The sequence below is a fragment of the Diabrotica undecimpunctata genome, chromosome 4 (genome assembly GCF_040954645.1).
Source record: "Diabrotica undecimpunctata isolate CICGRU chromosome 4, icDiaUnde3, whole genome shotgun sequence".
Taxonomy (NCBI): Eukaryota; Metazoa; Arthropoda; class Insecta; order Coleoptera; family Chrysomelidae; genus Diabrotica; species Diabrotica undecimpunctata.
In genome coordinates, this window is record NC_092806.1 from 78959084 (window position 1) to 78975140 (window position 16057).

Genomic DNA, 16057 nt, shown 5'->3' on the forward strand with positions numbered 1-16057 from the left:
CGAGAGCAGTACCAAAGCCGAGAGCCAGACTAGAGCCGAGAGCAGTACCAAAGCCGAGAGCCATACTAGAGCCGAGAGCAGTACCAAAGCCGAGAGCCATACTAGAGCCGAGAGCAGTACCACAGCCGAGAGCCATACTAGAGCCGAGAGCGGTACCAGAGCCGAGAGCAGTACCAAAGCCGAGAGCCATACTAGAGCCGAGAGCAGTACCAAAGCCGAGAGCCAGACTAGAGCCGAGAGCAGGACCAAAGCCGAGAGCCATACTAGAGCCGAGAGCAGTACCAAAGCCGAGAGCCATACTAGAGCCGAGAGCAGTACCAAAGCCGAGAGCCATACTAGAGCCGCAGAGCAGCCAAAGGACAGGACCGATTGCAGAACCCACCAGAAGCGAGGGATCCTCAACGTCTAAGAACACAAAAAACCGTAAGTTTTTGAATAATTACAAAATCTTCCAACTTTTACAATCTTACAATTTAACAAGTTTTTTTTTATTACAATTTAACAATTTAGAACAACAATCTCCACTCTATCTAAATAATACAGAGAATTGATAAAACAAAAATAAACGTCATTCACAACTATAATTAACTAAACAGTAATTTTGTATGATAATTTGAAAAAAGAAACGTTCATACATATAGCTTGCTTTTAATTACAATTAAATATTTTATTTCGAAAAATTAAAATAATTACGTAGCAAATAATTTCATTTATTTTGATAACAATATATATATATATATATATATATATATATATATATATATATATATATATATATATATGTATATATATCATTATAAGAGTGTGTGGATTACATCTTGACCTACCTCAATGCAAAGAATAGCACAGCAGGCAAGGTCAAACTCATATTTCGCTAAATTGCACATTCCGATAGAAAAGAAAGTGTTATAATACAGGTATACTTATTTAATACATAACGTACATTTAGTATTGTCTAATATATTTACCGCTGAATGTAAAAATTTTTAAAATAATCATGGAGAGTCTATACGTTAAGCAAGCGGAAATAGGAACAGAAATAGTGAAACTCGTTTCAAATACAAAAAAGGATTCCCAATCTCGGAAAAATCAACAATACATCCGGGATAGACAGGAAAAATTAGAAGAATATTGGGCAAAATTTTTAAATAACCACGAAAAGCTGCTAGAAGGGGGTATAACGAAAGAAAAATATTTTGAAACAAAATACTATGATCAGGTATTTAAGACATACATTGAGGGGAAAACCCTGTTGGAAGAATATGGAAGGGTGCTGAAAAGAGGAAAAGCACCGAAAGTAAAGGAGATACAGATAAGAAAACAAAGAATCGAGGAATTATTACGGCCAGAAAATGAACAAGACTTGCAGGAGGATGAAGAATTGCAGTCAGAGTTAAGAGAATACATGGAAAAGGTGAATACACTAATGATTGAAGCAGCAGTAAATGAGGAACTGGACGCTACAGATATTGGAGAAGTAGAGAGAATAAATCATCTAAAGAGGAAAGTCAGGGAAGTTTTAAAGAAAATAAGGCCAGGAATACAACGGCCAGAAAGCACACAGAGGAGGGACGGTGTGACATTGCCGCAGGTAAAAATCCCTGTGTATGAAGGCAGATATGAAACGTGGAGAACTTTCCACGATCTGTTTACTAAAGTAATACATGAAAACGACCAGTTATCAAACGCAAAAAAAATGCAGTACCTAAAAACTCAAGTAAGAGGGGAAGCCAACAGAATGATACAACACTTAAACATATCCGAGGCCAACTACGAAGTGGCCTGGAACATGCTAAAAGATAGGTATGAGAACCCAAGGATGATATTGTTTAAATTAATAGACAGGATGCTACTAGCGCAGGAAGTAAAGGAATCTTCTGCTAGAGCATTGAAATCACTACATGACACCTTCCACGAAAGTCTGGAAGCCATAGGAGGGTTAGGAACAGACACGGAAGCGTGGAGCCCATTGATAGCCCGAATTATCATAACGAAATGGGACAATGAAACTAGGAGGCTGTACGAAAACCACATTGGAGACAGTAGAGAGATACCGACGTACAAATCGACACAAACATTCCTACAGCGAAGATTTCAGACACTGGAACTGCTGGAGTCAGAAAAAAGACAAGAGAAGCAAGGAGGATCTCTTAGGAAACCAAGAACACATTGCGTGATATGCAACGGAGATCACGGAGTACCGAACTGCAGAGAATTTCAGGAACTCAATGTAAGAGACCGGAACAGGATGATAAAAGAAAAAGGATTGTGTACAAACTGCCTAGCACATAAAAAAGAAAAACAATGTTATTCACAATATAGGTGCAGACACTGTGGCGGAGACCACCACCATATGTTGCATTATGAAAAAGGAAACACAAGCAACAAAAGAAACTCCAATGAAACGAAACGAGAACAAACACAAGAAAGAAATGGAAGAGATTCAAACAATAGAAGAAACGGGTACCAAGCTGATAGGTACAGAGGAGGAAATAATAATCCATACAACGCCAGAGAACAAAATAACGGAAGGCGAGAAAATACACAAGATACCAATGGGCCTAGGAATAGCAACGACCAGCAAAGAGGGCAGAATTCAGTAAACTGTGCAAGCCATAAGGAAGGTGAAGCATTACTAGCGACAGCTGTGGTACGCATAAGAGATGCGAAAGGAGATTCACACATAATGAGAGCACTAATCGACCAAGGGTCACAATGCGCATTTATAACGGAACAAGCTGCGACGACGCTAGGAACAACAAGGAAGCCCATACAGGCGACCATATCCGGGATAGGCTCGTCAGGAGAAAAAACAGCCAACTGGAGTATGAAACTTTTAATCGAAACTCATTACGAAAGTGACTTCGAGATGGAAATAGAAGCACTAGTACTACCGAAGATAACAAGGAATTTACCGGAAAAGGATATAATTCTACCGGACTATAACGAGAAAAATGCAATACTGGCAGATCCAAGATATTACAAGGTAGGGAAGATAGACTTACTACTAGGAGTAAAAGAATACAGTTACATATTGACAGAAGAGATGCACAGAATAAGTAATGGACTCCTGAGTCAAAACACCAAACTAGGATGGATAGTTTCGGGAATAGCACGAGAAAGGGAGAATATAAAAGCAGAAGTATGCTGTATGATATCAAGACAAGAAATGGACGTACAAATAAAGAACTTCTGGGAATTAGAAGAAGTAAATCAGGATACAAGTTTCTCAGTGGAAGAACAAGAATGTGAAGAACTGTATCGACAGACTGTAAAAAGGAATGAAGAAGGGAGATACGAAGTAAAAATTCCGTTTAGGGAAGACGTCGCAAAGTTAGGAGAATCTAAACAGCAAGCATTCGCCAGATTGATGCAACTAGAAAGGAAGTTTGCAAAAGACAAACAGTTAGAAGCGAATTACAGACAATTCATGGAAGATTATGAAAACCAAGGTCATATGGTAATAGCAGAAAACCAGGGAGATGGGTACTACTTACCTCATCATCCAGTGAGAAAAGAGGACAGTACTACAACGAAAATAAGAGCCGTGTTTGACGCATCAAGCAAAAGCTCATCGGCAGTAAGCCTGAATGATATTATGCACACAGGGCCGAAATTACAACAAGACTTGACAAATATACTATTACGATGGAGATCCAATAAGGTAGCATACTCAGCGGATCTGGAAAAAATGTTTAGACAAATCAGAATGGCAGAAGAAGACCAAAAATATCAAAAAATTTTGTGGAGAAAGGACACAAAGGACCACATACAAGAGTATAACTTAACGACGGTGACATACGGCACGGCTGCAGCACCCTTTTTAGCGTTAAGAACAATACAACAATTACAAGAAGACGAAGGAGCGAGGTTCCCGTTGGCATCGAAAATTGTAAAAGAAAACATGTATGTAGACGATATACTAGGAGGAGCTGAGACAGTGCAGGAAGCAGAAACAGCCCAAAAGGAATTAATACAACTGTTCAGAAAAGGAGGTTTCACTCTTAGAAAATGGTTGAGCAACGAAGAAAAAATAATGGAGAACGTACCGGAGGATATGAGGAACGTAGACTCGAAGGCATTCAAACAAGAAGAAGTACGGAAAACGTTAGGAATACACTGGTCACCTAAAGAGGATATAATCACATTCAAAATAGGGATAACGACGGCAAAGAAAATAACGAAAAGACACGTACTGTCAGAAGTAGCAAAACTATACGACCCACTGGGATGGATAGCACCTGTAGTAATTCAGGCGAAAATGTTCATACAGGAATTATGGGAGCAAAAGACCAGTTGGGATAAAGAATTAACTAGCAACCAACAAAGCAGGTGGAATACATACCAGGCGCAATTAGTAAATCTGGAGAAAATAACATTGCCCAGGTGGAACAACTTAAGCAAGATAAACAGAGTAGAACTGCATGGATTTGCAGATGCGTCTATGAAAGGATATGGAGCGGTAATCTACTCAAGGGTATTAGGCCCAGAAATTAAAACGAATCTAATGATAGCAAAATCTAAAGTCGCACCATTGAAAGGGAAAACGACGTTACCGAGGCTCGAGCTGTATGCCGCGGTACTACTAGCAAATTTAATGAAGAAAACCCTACAAGCATTGAACAGGGAAAACATTGAGGTATATGCATGGTCGGACTCAACGATAACCCTGGCTTGGATAAGGGGATCATCAAAAAGGTGGAAAATGTTCGTCGCCAACAGAGTAGAGGAAATAAGACGCGTTATAGGAACGAAAAATTGGCATAAGGTAGATACAAAGGAAAATCCAGCGGACATCCTCTCACGTGGAAGTACCGCATCAGAATTATTAGAAGCAGAGCTATGGTGGAAGGGACCAACTTGGCTGACTAGTAACAAAACTTTAACTCAGGAATCAGAAGAAATACCAGAGACAAATGAGGAGGAAGTCAAAACGAAAATAACGGTGCACACGACAACGATAAAGGAGGACATATGCGAAAGATTCTCAAATTTAGAAAGAATGAGAAGAGTACTTTCATATTGTAGGAGATTTGCAGACAAATGCAGAAAAAAGAAGGACAATGGACAAAGTCAGCTTACAGTCCAAGAATTAGAGGAAACGCTATTAAAGGTGATAAAGCACACACAGCACGCCTACTTCAAACCAGAAATAAATAAGCTGGAGAAGAAACAGCAATTAGACAAGAAAAATAAATTAGCGTCATTGGTACCATTCCTGGATAGACAAGGAATTCTAAGAGTCACCGGAAGACTGAGACACACGAATCTAAAGTACGGAGAAAAACATCCGATAATTTTGCCAAAGGATAGTGCATTAACAAAGTTACTTATAACAGATAGTCACGCAAGAAATCTACATAGCGGATTACAACAAACACTACAGTACATAAAAAGGAAATACTGGATAATCAACGGCAGAAGAACCGTGAAAGATCATCTAGCAAAATGTTTAAGGTGCAGGAGGTATAAAAGCCAAGCAGCACAACAATTAATGGGAGATCTACCGAAAGACAGAGTGAACCCGAGTCATCCCTTTACTAACACAGGGATAGATTATGCCGGGCCAATAAAAATAAGTACCACGAGAGGCAGAGGACAGAGGAGCTATAAGGGCTACATCTCAGTATTTGTGTGTCTGTCAACGAAGGCAGTACACCTTGAGGTAGTAAGCGATATGTCTACGGATGCTTTCATCGCAGCGTTCAAGAGATTTACGGCACGCAGAGGACAGTGCAACAACGTATACAGCGATAACGGAACCACATTCGTAGGAACAGCAAATTTGTTGAAAAAAGAAAATCAAAAAATAGATGACGAGATAAAACAAGGATTACTGGCACTAGGTACCCAGTGGCATGTCATACCTGCATATGCACCACATTTCGGAGGAATATGGGAGAGCGCAGTGCGAATAATGAAATATCACTTGAAAAGAATCATCGGGGAAACAGTTCTAACATATGAAGAATTGAGTACGGTGCTGGCACAAATAGAAGCATGTATGAACTCGAGACCATTATGTGGGTCATCAGAAGACCCTGAAGGGAAAATAGCCCTGACACCAGCTCACTTCCTTATAGGGAGAGAAATTATATCACCAAATCGGGAAGAAGAGCTTACGACTTATTTGAAGATGCCGACGAGGTGGAGATTAGTGGAGAAAATAAAAAGAGACTTCTGGAAAATTTGGAAACAGGAATACCTGCACCAATTACAACAGAGAAATAGATGGCATAAGGCGCACCCTAACATAAAAGAAGAAGAAATAGTTATAATTAAAGAAGAGGATACACCTCCAGGCAGATGGCCATTAGCGAGGGTAACAGAAACACACCCTGGAGCGGAGGGATTAACCAGAGTAGTAACAGTGAGAAAGGCAAACGGGAAACTGACTAAAAGACCCATACATAAGCTAATACGACTGGAAGAAGAGAAACAGGAAAAGCCGAAAAAGGCAGCAGCACTAAGATGGAAGAAAATACTAGTAGCTATAACGTTTTTAACGATGTTAAAACCCATAAAGGCAGAACCGTATAAAATATATAATCCGGTACCAGGATTTTCACAGAAGACCTTGGAGAGGTCGTCATAGACCGGGGAACATTTCGAATAAAGGTGTTACTCGAAAAAGGAAGAATTCGAACAGAGCACCAACTAATAGGAAATATGATACAAGGCGTACGAGAACTGTGTCATGAGATAAAAATCGTGAATTGTAAGGATATAATAGAGAAGTTAGAGGAAGGACAAAGAAAGGCGGAGTCAGTAAGCGAGGGGTTGACAGTAGAAATAAAAGGAAGGGAAAGAAGAGGAATATTAGGAACAATATTAACCTCAGTATTTGGAGTCAATGACGAAGCCTACAGTAACATTGAAGCATTAGATAATAACCAAAAGGAGCTAATAAAGGGATCACAGCACCAGGCGAAGATAATGTTAGAAACAATAACATCAATCAATCATACAGAGAACAGGATAAACGAGCAAATGAACAAGTTTAACAAAGCACTAATCACAGGTCTACAAGAAATATCTAAAGGACTTAACGAAGTAGAAGACAAAGCACAAAAACTAGAAACCGAATATAGCACGTTACGAATACAAACGATAGCATTACAAGTTATGGACTTCATAAACGAATATACTCAATTTTACGAGGGAATATTAAACCTTCACTATAACCACGGACACTTCATTGATATAGTGAAACCGGGTGAAATAACCAAATTAATAGGGAAAGCAGGGCAGATACTGCCTCAAGGGGTCGAAATACGACGACAACCCATTATAGAAACAGAAGTCAGTCATGACGACAGATATATAACAGTCATCGGCTACTTCATAGTGACAGGGAAAAATAAGTACAGCATGCTCAAAGTCACGGCCATACCACTTAACGTTGAGGGGTCGGTGTTGCGCACATTTGTCGCCCCAAGGAATCTACTGGTCGTAGATTATAACACACTGCACTACTTCGAATTGACCACGGAAGATAGAGAAAGGTGCTTACTGTTGACAAAGGCGCAGATAGCGTGCTCACCAACGGCTATAAGAAACATGGATACCCAACCAAACTGCATACTAGAAGAAATTTATGAGCGATCTAAGAATAGCACATGTCCAATGGTAGCCAGGACAATACAGACAGCTCAATGGAGTAAGATGGGTACTCCCAACCTCTGGCTAGTTATCACGCCAGTCACGATACACATATCCATTATTTGCGATGGAAATCGGAGCGAAAGAGTACTGGAACGAGTCACATTCCTGAAGCTTTCACCCAAATGTATCGCCCAAACGAAAAATATTACATTACTCCCCACTAGCAGTGGGGTGGACAGAGCAGTGACGAGTTACCTGAAGTCGCCAATCACTCCCGTGGCCCAACTGGTGGCGAGGACACCCCGCAAGTTTAACACGCCTCTAAACACCTACCTTGACATACCAGGAGGAGAGCTACGTCATGTGTTACTTGAGGAGGAGAGTCTGGAACAAGAAATGACGCATACGCAGTGGCGATCGATTCACGAATCTAATTGGCATTATTTTGTGGCCACCGGGATCATTACTATAATGGTAATAATTGGGATACTCACGTTATGGAAGTACCGTCCTGTTGCACGACTATGTCGTTCAGGGAATCCACAAACTCAGACTAACGAACAGGAAGTACCTGTATTAGTTAGTAATCGGCACAACATTGTACGGTCGACTTCCCAAGTTGACATCCCACTTTCCACATTTTCATCCAATTGCCCTAATTTTAATCTAGAGATAGAGTCGGACATTGATAGCTAGGGTACGATTGGAAGATTATTGATTATTCTTAAACTATTTATAATTTATCATGTTTGAATTTTACTATGTTATGTAATACTTATATGTAAACTTTGAGTATTGACACTTGGGCCAGATTGCCCGATTCCGCAGTATGTCCAATATCAAATCTTCAGAATTCATATCCGAAATTGGACAGTATAATTTTATCACCCAGTAGACCGAATGAATCTATTTGTTATTAAATACACACACGTAGTTAATTAGGTTACATACACATTTGGTCAATTATAAATAATAATTTGGACATCAGTCAAAAGTACTGACAAAGTTAAACAATTTACATAAATTAAATACACATATCACGCTAGGTACGCGAAAAATATTAACCCAAATAGAATTTATATAAAACTAATATCTCTTGACTAGAGAAGCATTCAATCAATATTCACTCAACGAACATATAGTCTTCAACGATCAACTTCATCAGTCTCTACTCAAAGTAATCCCGGGTCTACACCCATAGTGTACGTCTCAACAATAAACTCTGCTACTATTATTTGGTGTTTCCATTACAACAGAACGAACATCTTCACTGAGCCAACGAAGGGAATTTGTTCAACAGTATTTGTGATATTGAAACTATCTATGATACTATAAATTTCTACAAAAAGTAAACACCATTGAGTTACTTTGTATATAAATTGATAGTTTCGTAGATTAACACTTTTAAAGTACTTTTCTTTCCAATTCATTCATCATAAGTGTCTACAAAACATATCAGTATTTTATAATTATTTAATAAATTCTTAAATCAATAATATGATTTGATAGATATTTTATTCTTACCTGATTTATATTAGAATTTGATTCTTACCTGAAATTTGGGTAAATATATCTCCATTGTTGTGCCGCGTTACACTTAACGTCACGCTAGAAGCGGCTTCCAGAGGACGAGCAAAGCAGAAAAAGGCCAAAAGAACCACCGGAAGCCATCGCCCTTTCAGAGCATTTGCTATTTTTGCCATTTAGCAGCTCCCAAGACCATTTAGCCATCGATTAGTTTCACCTGAAATTAATGTTTTATAAAAAAAAATGTTAATTTTTTAAGCAACAAAAAATTGGGTTATGTCCTTAGAAATAAACAATATTCCAAATACTTAAAAACTAAAAGGTTTTAAACAATGGTTATTAGCAACCATTCGTTTTACTTTTACTTATTTTATAAAAGGTACCTACATACAGATATACTAAAAGAAGGATATAAAGGATAAGAAAACAAACAAGTGGATTAAACAAAAAAACATAACTAAGAAATATCTGAGGAATAGCAAAATTATCGACGGAATAATTTTCGCCGATGATTGAGTTTAAAAGAAGACAAATAATAGGCACGCGATAGACTGAAATGGCTCTTCATCAAATCACTAAAAGGGTTGGTAGGAATTCATCTACTGGAGTAGTTCGCACAACTGGTGACCGTGAAGAACGTCTACTAAAAATAACTTCTCTTATGACCGCTACAGCACCACTATAAACAATCGGCAAACAATGGTTAGTTGCTACATCACAACAGGGTATAAGATCAATTATTTACCGGAGAATAAGGTCTTCTAGATTTTAATCCTGCTAACAGGGGTCATATTAAGAGTAATAACATATATAAATAATTATCAAGCACATAGGATGCAAACGGCAACGGGAAACCACTGCAATAATACCCCTAGTATAATAATTAACATGGCAACAATAAATCATAACAAATTTCAATATTATAAAATAGTTTCATGTAAAAATATCAAAATTGTTAAAATATCGTTTTAAGTTTGACATTATAAACGCCAAATACAGTCGAATATAAAATAGCTCCCATAAAATTTAATTTTATAGTGGTTTAATAACTTAGTGCATAAATAAATTTAATAACTTAGTGAGTAAATTTAATAACTTAGTTAATTTGTAAATAAACTAATTTTTTTTCCCGTAATGGGGGAACAAAGCTCAGTAAGAATATCCTTTCAGACGGAAGATCACTTTATTAAAATTGTGCGATGGAATATAATAATTTTCAAACAAGTGATATAAATAAAAGTGCTACTCTGCCTATAGAAAATAAAAAGTGTAAAAGTGTTATAGGCATTAAATATTTCAACCTGGCCTCAGATAAGTACAATTTAGATAATAATTGGGTATATATTTAAAAAATTGGAAGCGAAAAGTTTGTAGACTATATCCCATGACAGTAGGTCATATATTATTTAAAATTTTGAAACTAACAAACATTAAAGAAATAAAAAGTATTGGCAGAAATCGTATCAAGATTTTAGTATTATCACGATTAGAAAGTAATATTATTGTTAAAAAAAATGAATTACTAAAAAATCACAAGAGCTTACATACCAAACCATTTGTTTGGGAAATTAAAGGCTTAGTTAGGTATGTAGATACTCAATATGACATCAATTATCTCATGGGAAACATAGAATTCAGGCCCAAGGTTATACGAGTACATAGTTATAGGACAAAGCGTAGAGTACAAAGAGAAGATAAAATTAACTATATAGATAAAAAGCTATAGTTGTAAATTTTGAGGTTATTATTTCACCCAACTATATAGCTATTTAAATTATAAGTAGTTTTAGGTATTCAAATCAAAAATTGTAAATATGTCAAAAATTGAATGTGTATACCAACATATTACTTCCTGTAAATTTATATTATAAATAGGCTTAGGTAATAAAATCAAAAATTGTAATTACCACAAATAGTCTGGCTAATTGGCTATGCCAAAGCCATTATACAATAAAAAAAAAACTATATAGCTTTTAACAGAGTTTATTTCCTCGTCAAACAATTTATTGTTAGGGTTGTTAAATACTATAAATGTTTGAAATTTGGACATGTCTTAAAACAGTGCAAAAGTTCCGAGGAGCTATGTATTCAGTGTGGTCAAACTAAAACTGATAATCATACTTGTGATAAAGGTTTGTACTATATAAGTATATTGTAAAAATAATAATCATTTGACAATATCGAAAAAGTGTCCTTTTTATGAATAATAAAAAAAAATAAACGTATAATGATTGAACAAAAACCTACTTATTTAGAAGCAAAAAATTTCTGTGAACAGTCATTTTCTGGTATTACGAATCAAAATCCTTTTTATTTACTTGAAAATAATTAACAAGAATTTCCTCAACTTCCAAAAAGTAATAAATAGGTGCTTATAAATCGCATTTTCTAACATCCACCCAATTGAATAATAACTCAGATGTGTCCACACGAAAGAAAAGGAAGGCAAACTCTCCTGTCACACCGTCTTCAATACGTAAACCTTTTTTCCCTCTTTTAATTTGGGCCTACACAACATTTACCGGCTAACCCACATAAACCAAATTATCACAATGTAGAAAATGAAAACCAATTAACAAAAAGTGTAACAACTTTTATAATTAGGAATTTAAAAAATAGAAGTATAAATAGAACAAGAAATGTTAGCATGTCAAGTAAATAGAAATGTTAGCATGTCAAATAAATGCAGTTTAATGCAATATTTAAACAAAAAACAATCGACAAGTGAAACATGATAAAAAACTCTCAATATTCGTTTAATCATTATAATCTTACGAGAAGAAGAGATAGAGACGATGGCTATGGAGGTGTAGCTATTCTTATTCGCAATACAATTACATTCAGTGAACTAAAATTAAATTAAAATTTCAATACCGAAATAGAAATCTGTTTTACCATAACTAAATTTAAAACAATTGAACTAAGTGTTTTGTCTATAATATACAAACCTCCTAAATATAAAAGCAGAGTAAATGATTGGACAAACATATTCTCAGAGGCCAATTAATTATAGGTGGAAATAACAATTTGAGGATCTAGTTATAATAATGCAATCAGAACAACTTATTAAAACTACAAATTATCTTAATTTTATAGTAATTAATAATGGAGAGCCTACTACTTTAACCCAACCAGATCAGAATAAGTCAGCTATCGTTGTTACATCTGTTACATCTAGTCAATAAAATTAATTGGTCTATATACACAGATACTCTGGGATCAAATCATTTTATGATATATATAGAGATTATCCTGAATGTCTTGATATTTTAGTTAAAAAATTAGTCAAAAATTTACAAATACCGTATCGGTTATCAGAAACAATTTGTAATTTTTACTCCTGTAGGAAGATTTATCTTAGACCAAATAATGGAAGTCTTATAGGTCCACGATGTAATAACTAAGGACTGCCCCAAGGATCAGTTTTTGAGTCCTGTATTATTTAATCTTTATACTACTGACTTGCATAACAGTCACATTGAAAACTGTACTTTAATACAATATGCTAATGATTTGCTTATTTTCCAAAAATATGATAATTGTATACAAATATTAGGTAAAATATACTTATATACATGTCAAAAAATTAGTTCCAACAAAATGGATATGAAATTTTTCCAAACAAATCGAGTAATTGTATTTTGACACGACATAAATAATCAAAATTAGATAAATTACAACTAAGCAATAATGAGTATAGTTTCCAAACGTTCATCAAATATTTGAAGATAATACTTGATCGCATACTAACACGGAAATCACATATTGAGTTTATACTGAACAAATGTAATAAAGGATTACATTTTCTGTTATCAATACCAAAAAGCTGGTGTGGAGCTGATGTTGAAACAAATTTACTTTTCTATAAAGCTTATATTCGAGTGATTATAGAATATGCTTATTACTATATGTTTCTACATTTGATTGGATCCTAACCAGAATAGATGTCATGAAAAATACAATTCTACGGGTTTGTTTAAGCGCCACTAAATCAACACCAATTAATGCTTTACATGTTGAAGCTTTAGAAATGCCACTGAAATATGGAAAAGCAAAAAATGTATTATTAAAATACAACAGACAGATTCTTCTCTTTATATAAATATAAGAAAATTGAATGAAGCAGATCTAACAAATAAATATTGGAAACTTAAGAATTCACCTCCGCTTTGTGAAGCTTTTCGCAGTATGTCGAACTCTGATTCTGGTTTAAACCCAGATAATGACTTAAACTTCGAAGATTTTCCTACCTTATTACATTCCGCAAAAGTAATAATACCAAGTTGTCATGAAAATGTAGCTGTCATTTTCAATATTTTAAGAAGTTTCTTAAAAGATTTAAAAAAACATTTTTTTCGATTGAAATGAAAACGTCGAAAAAACTTATTTTAAACTTAAATAGTGCATGCAGCATACTTTACAAAAATAGTAACTACATTAAGATGCTAAAGTGTCTACTGAATACTGGTTTAAAACTTATTCGGTTTCGCATAGATACATAACCTCTTTAATTAGAATGAAATTTACACACGTCTGTTACCCTTTACATTTAGCTAAAATTAATGTTTTAAATTTAAACTTATGTCTAGATTGACAAAAATATAGAGAACTAAATCATTTCTTTTTCGAGAGTTTAAAGTACACTCTTTAAACAAATAAACTGGTAGAAAATATATTCAAATGTAATATATTTCCACCCTACAATTTGTGTTACTTACTTTTCACTAAATATGATAAAGCTACAGGACTGCCTAATGGAATTTATTTGGAAAAATAAAATCAACCTCTGAAGTTTGATATTATATATGTATACATACCTTGTCATATATAACTTTGAGACAGAATTAAATATCACTTAGCAAATAGCAATAATTGTAGTAGTAAACAATGGAACAACGAACAAACTGTTAATAGAATTTTAAATCAAAAACTACACAAGAAAGCCCTGAATTTAGTACTTCCACCACCAGAGAAAAAAGCCAGTACCTTCTGCTCGATTACACATACAGGCAAAATATCAACGAAAATAGCCAAACACATAAAAAAGAAAGGAATAAGACCAGCTTTCAGAATAAATAACAACTTAGGCAAATATATTAAAAACAACAAGAGCCAAAATAAAAAGCACTTACACAGTGGTGTATACAAACTTAAATGTATCAACTGCCCAAAAACTTACACCGGTCAAACTAGAAATTTTAATAAACGAATAGCAGAACATAAAAGGGATTTCAATATAAGAAAAAAACAGATTCTACAAACGCACTTCACCTTCTAGATCATAATCATTCTTTTAATGATGAATTTAAAATTCTTCACATTCAAAATAAAGGCCTTCTAAAGAAATCTATGGAAATTAACAAATTAAAAAACACAGATATAATTCTAAATGATCAACTTGAGACAAATAGTTCTCCCCTCCTCAACCTATTTCATTAAATACTATAAGTAAACTATATAAAGACTATAGTGTAAACGCATGCCAAAAATAGATCACTTGAGAGAGGCAATTAGCCGAAACAGCTGTAGTGTTAAGATTTTATAATAAATGTTGTCAAAGTTTTGAAAACAAAGTTTTCAGTGTTTTATTGTTATATTTATAAATGTCTTTATTATTAGCATTAGCAACCAATTCTACGTGGAAAAGTCGTAGTTGCTTTGTATCCCCTTTTCGTTTCATGTTGGAGATATTTTGGCTGAATGGCCTAGTTCTTCGAGTGCCCTTTTAATATCAATCACGCACACACACGCACACACACGCACACATACGCACACACACGCACACCCACACCCAAGCACACGCACACTCACGCACACACACGCACACCCACGAACACACACACGCACACAAACACACACGCACACACACAAACACACACACACCCACAAACATACACGCACACCCACCCACGGATACACAGACGCACACACGCACACACCTACACACACCTGCACACAAACACACACACACACCCACAAACACACACACACACGCAGACAAACACACGCACACCCATGCACACACACGCACACACAGGCACACACACGCACAAACACGAACACACACGCACACATACGCACACACACGCACAGACACGCTCACACACGCACTCCCACACACACACGCACACACACGCACGCACACGCACACACAAGCTCTCACGCATACACACGCACACATACGCACACACGCACACACACGCACACACACGCACAAACACGTTTGCACACGCACTCACCCGCACGTACACACTCACACACACACGCACACACACACACACACACACACAAACACAAACACAAACACACACACACAAACACACACACACACACACAAACACACACATACACACACAAACACACACACACACATACACACACAATCACACACACATACACACGCACACACACGCACACGCACGCCCGCCCACACACGCACACAAACACACACACACACACACACGAACACACACGCACACACACGCACATACACCCACATACACGCACACACACGTACAAAAACGTTCACACATGAACACACACGCGCACACCCGCACACACACGCACACACACGCACAAGCACACACACACACGCACACAAACACAAACACACACTCACACACACACACACACACACACACACACACACACACACACACACACACCCACACATACAAGCAAACACACACACGCACACAAACACACACACACGCACACAGTACGCACACACACGCACACACGCACACACACGCTCGCACACACACTCACACGCACCACACGTACACACAGACACATACACACACACACACATACACACACACACACATACACACACACACACACACAAACACACACACACACAAACACACACACACAAACACACACACACAAACACACACACACGCACATATACGCACATATACGC

The 16057-nt window shown here is 36.4% G+C and overlaps 1 protein-coding gene across 1 annotated transcript in view; it reads right to left on the minus strand.

The window, feature by feature from the left end:
* sha (shavenoid) overlaps positions 1 to 16057 on the minus strand; it is a 641875-nt gene that overhangs the window by 375922 nt on the left and 249896 nt on the right. The window contains exon 2 of the mRNA XM_072529817.1: positions 9158 to 9349. Coding sequence (XP_072385918.1) covers positions 9158 to 9308 — 151 coding nt within the window. The 5' untranslated portion in view covers positions 9309 to 9349. The remainder of the gene's footprint in view (positions 1 to 9157; positions 9350 to 16057) is intronic.